Genomic DNA, 7,409 nt, shown 5'->3' with positions numbered 1-7,409 from the left:
AAGGGCTTAAGCTTAAGGGGGAGATTGTTGGAGTAAGCTTGAAGAAAGTTCGAGGAACAAGTAAACCTATTCCTATTTGGATTATGAACTTTAGAGATAAGGATCATATTGTGTTTTACTATTAGGAATAGGAATTTGAGTTATCTATAAAAGCAATATTGTGTGTTTGACATTAGCTATGAGTTTTTGAGAGTTGTGATTTGAGGCTTTAGTTTTTGAGTTACTTTTCTAAAGCATTGAGGTTTGATTAATAAGAAGAATTGATTTTTGTTGAGATTACTTGTGATTCTATAATCCTCAAGGTTGTCATTTAACCAATGTTCGAGGATTATAATATCAAATTATTTGGAATAAAAATTCTTAAATTCTTAAAAATAAAAAGATGGATTTAAAAAAATATATATTTTTGAAAATAAAGTTTTCAAAAAATTGGAAAAAGAAATTTTGAAAAAATAACTTTTTGATTATTTAGTTATTAAATATATTAAGTTAACGGGTTAATAGAGTATTCGTTAATTTAGGTAAAATCTATCTAACAAATTAATTATCCATTTAAAACCTGCTAAGAAAACCAATTTTAACATCCTATTTGTGGTTTATGTTTACAAGTGTCAAGACCCGAAATACAAATACAATAATTCTGAAAAATAGAACATTATCATTTTTCTTTTTGAACATAAAAAAAATAAAACATTTTTTTTTTTGAATGAAAAATAAAACATTATCATTTTTCTTACAATGGTTTTTGCTATAAGCCAAAACCTATAACTACGTCCAACGAAAACATATGGCTTTCCTTTCGTCAACCCTTTTATTCGGAATGAAATACGAAGTAAACGCAAAGATACCACCTACAAGCAAACGAGTTGTTCAAAAAAAAAAAAAAACATAAAAGCAAACGAAAAAATCACAATCATATTGACCTCTTAAGGCAAAGACTTGAAAGATAAACCGTTGATAGTGGCACCTCCGTCAACGCAGATAACCTGACCCGTTATATACGAAGCTGCCGGGAAACACAGAAACGCAACAAGCGATGAGACTTCATTTGCCTCCCCAACACGTCCCATTGGTGTCTTCGTCTCCACTTCTTTTTTTAACTCTTCATGATCCATAAACTAATTAAGAGATTTTGAGATAAGTTAAACTTCAAATGTAATTTTCTTATTCTATTCATAGCATTAAGAGTGTTCCAAAAAAAAAAAAATTCATAGCATTAAGGAAAACTTTCTATTTATTGCCTTACTTTGTTTGCTAAAGGAGTCGCTATGAACCATGGACACACAGAGTTAACCCTTATGCTGTCACTTGCCCACTCACATGCTAAGTTTCTTGCTAGCTGATTCATAGCTCCTGCAACGCGTGAACATATATATATTCTCAAATTTATGTTAGTCTTAGAGCAATAATTGTTTGAGTGTAAGTATATACCTTTAGTAGCTCCGTAGATGGATCCAACATTGACATGCACAACCCCAGCAGCGGAGGACATAAACACGATGCTCCCTGAACCAGAAGCTTTCAAAAAAGGATGGGCGAGCTGTGAGAGATGAAAAGCAGATTCGAGATTTGTTGCCATCAGAAACGAGAAGTCTTCTGCACTAAACTCTGTGGTCGGCTTTGTTATACAAGTTCCCGCATTGTTTACCTATATGTATATGTATATAGACAAAAATCAAACACAATAGATAACAACGTTTCCTTGGAAGATCTTGATCTTGCTAATGATCTTTTCTTGTACATAAACTTACAAGGATGTTGAGTTTTCCTTGGAAGAGAGTGGAAACGGTTTCCATGAGTTTCTCTCGTTGGACACGAGAAGAAACATCGCAAACAGAAGTGGTAACCTGAAACCCTTTTGCTTGCCATTCAAGTAAGCATTCTTGAAGCTGAGTTTCGTCTCTGGCACATGTGTGGACTCTTGCTCCCAACATGGCTAGTTCTTCCACCACAGCCTCCCTATTCACAGCAAACATGCAATGTTAATTTATACATCACTAAGCCTTTCTCTTTTGAGGAAAAGTGTTCATAATTAATTAAACATCAATATAATTATATATAGATCTATGATTGAGTTGAGAAATAAAATCAATTATAATAATTAGTATAGCATATGAAGTATGAGGAATTTGGACTGACCCGAGGCCTTTGGAGCCACCGGTGACAAGAGCAGTCATGCCTCTAAGGCTCCATCTAGATATGTCTCTCGATTTGTCTCCTGTCTCTCTCATTTTTGGTTGGTTATGAGTTCTTCTGCGAAGATCACTTATCTTATAGAAAACATTACGTGTTTGTTTTGAACTTCGAAACCAAAATTCAACATTATGACAGTCAATTTCTTTTTCTTCAAATGGACAATTTTTACATAAAATTCCACATTGTAATAATCACCTTTTTTGTTGAATGGAAAATCTTTCACTAATTTTCACATTATGATAATCAAGCAGAGTTCGTGGGTATAGTATTAGTGCCACATGGGTTTATTCCTTGATTCAATTATTTTGTCTACTTCGTTTTCAAATAAATTTGTTACCTTTTTTTGTTCTTCCCATTTTACTCCTTTTAAAATATTATTACTAATAATTTTTATAAACACGGAAATGAATCACAATCACAATTACAAAATAAAATATTTTTGAAAATAAATCAATACTATTAAAGATCTATATTTAAATGTTTAGTGTTGGCAATTAGATTGTCCACCGCCCTGATACTTTAACTGTTTACTTGATTACCTTATGTTTTTTTTTTAATTCGTTCTCTATCTAAATAGCTTTTTAACACTATCTCGTTAAAAAATGAATATCATGTCATTTATTTGAATACGTCTCCTTATTTGCCCAGTAAATAGCATCACATAATATGGGACCTCGTTCCATATGGACCCATACAATTTTTATTTTTACTCCACTTGTTATTTAATCACGTACTAGGTAATAAACCGTGCCTTGCGCAAAATGTGATTATTGGTTTCATTATTTTTAATAAAAAAACATTAAATCTGTTTAATCTGGATATTGGTTCGGTTTTAAGTTTTTTTTTGGTTTTTAGTCTTCTAAAATATAACTATTATTTTAAGTTAATATTCATTTTAGTTTATTTGATTAAAATGTTTGATTTTTTGGGTTTTTCTCCGGTAAAAACAAAAAATTAATATTATTTGTTTATTTTCATGTTATGAATTTCAGATAGCCGTCATGTCGAACCAATAGTTTAACAAAAAGAAAAGAAAATTATTAAGACAAATCATTTGACTACAATTTGTTCGGTAGTGAAAGAAGCATTAGGAAAAAATATTTCAACTTTCAAAAAAATTAGATACTTCAGTTGTGGTGAATACTTAGTTACAAGGTGCTCACATCAAGGTGCACATGTATGTGTATGTAAAAAGTATATAAAAATAGTTGACAAATATATAAAGATATTGTTAATTAATATTAAATGACATTTTTGTTCAAAATAATACATGAAAGAAAAAAATTAAAATTAATTTAAAATAAAAAATGCCTTGACATTAGTTATTTTTTACATATAAAGAAAATAAAATTGTATCCGTAAATAGAAGTGGTCACAGATCGAATATATGTGTATTTGGAAGCATTCGTGTCGATTCGAACTTTAGCCACCAAGATATTCGGTGACTCGGATATCCGAAATGTTTTAGAATTTTAAAGAATATCCGATTTGATCCGTAAATAAAATAAAATTTTTTAAGATAATTGAAAATTTTAATAATAACATTTTATTACAAAATAAAAAATTATTTAACTTTTTGAATTCTCGTACCTAATATAATAAATTTAATTCATAAAATATTGTAAAACTGATATAAAGTATAATATATATAACGTAAATATATATAATTCTTTACATATATATATATATATATATATGCATATAACATATCGAATTAGATATTCGTTCCTAAAAATATTGGTATTTGTGATTTGCTTCTTTTTTGGATATTGTATTTTTGTATTTGATTTGTTTCATAGAGTTACGGATATCCAGATTTTTTGGTTCAAATCAAAATGGATAACGAACCGAATCAAAATTTATGAATATTTTGCACAACTTTATCCGTAAACAGTAAAAATAATTTATATATAGTTTAGCTTTTGATTCGTTATCTATTTTTATTCGAACCAAAAAATCCAGAGTTTTATTGGAACCATGTATGTGAGTTTTATATTAAAAAATCGTAAAGTACATAGTGTGAACGCATTTATGAATATAGTGTGAACGCGTTAACATACTTATTATCAAATCATTGTAAGGCTGTCTCGTGTGTCTATTATAGTGTGAATGCATTTATTACAATGCTTCTCTTTTAATATATAAGGGATAATTTTGCAATTCCCCCCTGAAATTATTAAATTTCATTAATGACTGATAAAAACAATATCAAGTTAACTGCATAGTAATATTAGTCAACTAGGGCCGGTCCGCCCTACGGGCAGGATGATAATTTAAAAATAATTTAAATAATTAGAATAAATATATTTGATTTTAGTTTAATATTTGTTTTTATTTTAAAATGTTTTGCTCTATATTAGTATGAATGATTATTTTACTGATTGTTATTCTTTATTCAGTTTCATTCTCATTACAATTAACTAATTTTTCTTTGCGGTTAATAAGATTGTTTATTTGAAGTTTTATTCTGTTTTTATTTTGATGGTGTAGAATTGTTGATTTATTTCTTTAATTTGAAGTTATCTAGTTTTATTCATTCTCTTAAATTATTTTATATCGTGTATCTCTTATTCGACTATATAACTATATATTTTATTTTTACACAGTTGTGGATCTATGTTTATAGTTTTTTTTTTAGAATTCTTGACATACATATTTAAAATACATTTTACATTTATTTAGTTAGAATAACTTAACATATATCTTTTATAAAAAAATTATTCATTTTTTTTTATATTTATTTTTTTATTTCTGTATTTTATTCTATTTTTCCTAACAATCATTTTGATTTTTTACTATCTATTAATTTTTTATTGTGGTCTTATTTTCGTAGAAGTTTTTTAAATCTATTATGTATTACTATTTCTTAAAATAGTTATCAATTAACTCCAAATCTGAAACCAATGTCTTAAAATTAATAGTTGTTTACATATAATAAGTCAAATGAATAGTTGATTCCTCTAAAAGATGGAGGAATTAGTTGTTTTATAATCTACAAAAATTCAAAATAAAACAATTGTATTATTATCATAAAAAACTTAGTAGATAAATTAATTTTTTATCTAAATTGTTACGAGAGAAAGATGTCAAAAAATAATTGGTATGAGAGAGAACATCACGTGGGGGCTAAATTAACCACTTGACAAAAAGAGTGGATACAATTTAAACTATAATAGATGATAATGGTCAAAATCTAAGATAAAGAACTAATGAGTCATTTTCAAAAAGGGTCGTTAAAAGTATAGAAAATTAATTAAAACTTCACCCTTAGAGTTATAAACAATAACGAAACTGCCACTCTTCTGATACTTGTTAATAAACTGTATGCACAGAGGAATAATGTTTTATTTTAAAAATTCATCATAAATCCCTCGAATTCTGGTCTTCTCCTATCTCTGGATCTATGGTTTTGACTGTCCACTCTCTCTCTATTTCTCGTCTTCTTCACTGTCATGGTTTAGCAGAACTCCTCTGGTTTTGAGAGTTTTAGGGTTCCTCAATTTTTCCCTCTCTTGATATTCAAAGATCTTTTTTTTCTTCAATCATTCCAGTGATCTCTGAGATCACTTCGATTTGAATCAATCATGGCAAAATTAAAGGTCAGAACTTTGAAGAGAAGATGCAACAAAACCAAGTGAAGAAGGTTACTCTCTCTCTCCCTCTCTCTAAAGTTGTCTCCTTTGTCTTAATTTGATTATGTGATTCCACCAGGACACGAAAGAGATGGACTTTTTCCTATAGTACGGCAACGCAAACCGATACAGGATCCTCAGAATCATCGGCAAAAGAAACTATGAAATCGTGTGTGCAGCTGTTGACATGCACACGGGAGAGAAAGTCGCGATCAAGAAGATAAACAACGTCTTCGAACACATCTCCGACGCGCTTCGTATGCTCCGCGAGGTGAAACTTCTTAGATGAACAAAAGTATTATATATATATATATATATATATATATATATATATATATATATATATGTTTTGTCACCAAACAATGCTCATCTAATTGGAGATGGTAATCACTTATTAATTAAACCATGGGTAATTATGATATTCAGGACAATACATCCTTTTTTCAAATGCTAATCTTTCTCGTTTTGGATTTTGTGCTATTCACATCTGTAATTCATTTTGGTGATTTCTTGTTTTATTCCTTTTCTTCCTGTCAATATGTTTTATCCATCACTGTTAAACATTCACTCTTCTAAATCGATGGCTTGACCTGATACTGATAATAGTACTTTTGAGTATATTGTCCTACTTGTTTGATCAAAAAAAAATATTGTCCTACTTGCTACCTTGCAGAAAAGGAATCACGATAAATCAAGCATCACAGTACAAATTATATAAGTAAATCTCCTGCTCAAACAATTCAAATAATCAGCCCCATCATATAATTTAACTATAGTATAGTTTATTCTAGCTTTACCAAATAGTCAAATAGTGAAGGAGAAGATAGTATCTCGCATGAATATTAAACAACTGATATCTCTTGATTTTGATGAGTTTTAAATTTATATTTTTATTTATTATGATCATTCTTGGTTGCATTTAAGTCTTTATGTTACATTTGCATGCATAATTTCATAAACAGGTGCTAATGTGCACACTTGAGAAGTTTGGGACAAAATCATGAGGTTATGGTTACAATTTACAAAGTATGGGGTCAGAAACGGAGTTATCAAAAGTTCAGGGACCTGTCTTGAAAAATCCCCAAAACCCACCATTGGAGAGATCGTTATACTCTCCGGATTGGTTGACGACGATCCCGGCGGCTACCACGGCGGGTTCAGAGCAAGACGGCGAGACTCGCCGGATCTGAGAGCACGACACCGAGGAGGAGCTGAGTGCGGAGATGGAGTTCGTGGTGAGGTGAGACGACGGCACGAGCTCGGAGAAGGAGAAGACGATGTCTTAGTGATGGGTTCGCACTACAAGAAAACAGGGGGATTCTGATGGCCGAAATCGTCGGAAATTCGTCGGAATAGACCGATTCCGACGAATTTCTGACGAACACGTCCGTCGGTATCATTTCGTCGGAAAAAAAAAATTCGTCGGAATTTCGTCATAACTTCCGACGACTTTCTGACGAATACCGAGAAACGTCATTCTGACGAACTTCCGACGATATTACGATGCGGATACACGAGATCAGAGTTCATCGGAAAAACTACGTACCGACGGAGAACGTTCCTCGGACACTTCCGACGTAG

General features: G+C 30.6%; 1 protein-coding gene and 1 long non-coding RNA gene across 3 annotated transcripts; one reads left to right on the top strand and one right to left on the bottom strand.

Annotated features, from left to right (window-relative positions):
- Nucleotides 1-682: 682 nt before the first annotated feature.
- Nucleotides 683-2,231, bottom strand: LOC106337563 (tropinone reductase-like). 2 transcript variants are annotated; one of them, XM_013776673.1, is made up of 6 exons: nt 2,140-2,231; nt 1,752-1,959; nt 1,432-1,648; nt 1,247-1,353; nt 924-1,118; nt 683-851 (listed from the first exon to the last, which is right to left on the bottom strand). In XM_013776673.1, exons 1-5 carry the CDS (start codon nt 2,229-2,231, stop codon nt 927-929), a joined length of 816 nt encoding a protein of 271 aa, XP_013632127.1. In that variant the 3' UTR covers nt 683-851; nt 924-926. The 2 variants fall into 2 exon arrangements, with proteins under 2 accessions (XP_013632127.1, XP_013632126.1); XM_013776672.1 differs by having other exon boundaries at nt 793-1,118.
- Nucleotides 2,232-5,572: 3,341 nt separating this feature from the next.
- Nucleotides 5,573-6,861, top strand: LOC106341445. Its single transcript, XR_001269648.1, has 3 exons — nt 5,573-5,839; nt 5,908-6,099; nt 6,791-6,861. It is a non-coding gene; the product is annotated as an uncharacterized LOC106341445 (long non-coding RNA).
- Nucleotides 6,862-7,409: the final 548 nt, after the last annotated feature.

This window comes from Brassica oleracea, chromosome C4 (genome assembly GCF_000695525.1).
Source record: "Brassica oleracea var. oleracea cultivar TO1000 chromosome C4, BOL, whole genome shotgun sequence".
Classification (NCBI taxonomy): domain Eukaryota; kingdom Viridiplantae; phylum Streptophyta; class Magnoliopsida; order Brassicales; family Brassicaceae; genus Brassica; species Brassica oleracea.
The sequence above is the reverse complement of the archived record's forward strand: the minus strand, read 5'-3'. Positions and strand labels throughout refer to the sequence as shown.

What these genes read in the sequence shown, in the direction of transcription:
- LOC106337563 (XM_013776673.1), bottom strand. Translation starts at nt 2,231, where the DNA reads ATGAGAGAGACAGGAGACAAATCGAGAGACATATCTAGATGGAGCCTT. An exon ending in CATCTACGGAGCTACTAAAG is followed by an intron (nt 1,354 to 1,431) that starts GTATATACTTAC and finishes CACGCGTTGCAG; the next exon opens with GAGCTATGAATCAGCTAGCA. An exon ending in CGACTCCTTTAGCAAACAAA is followed by an intron (nt 1,119 to 1,246) that starts GTAAGGCAATAA and finishes TCTCTTAATTAG; the next exon opens with TTTATGGATCATGAAGAGTT.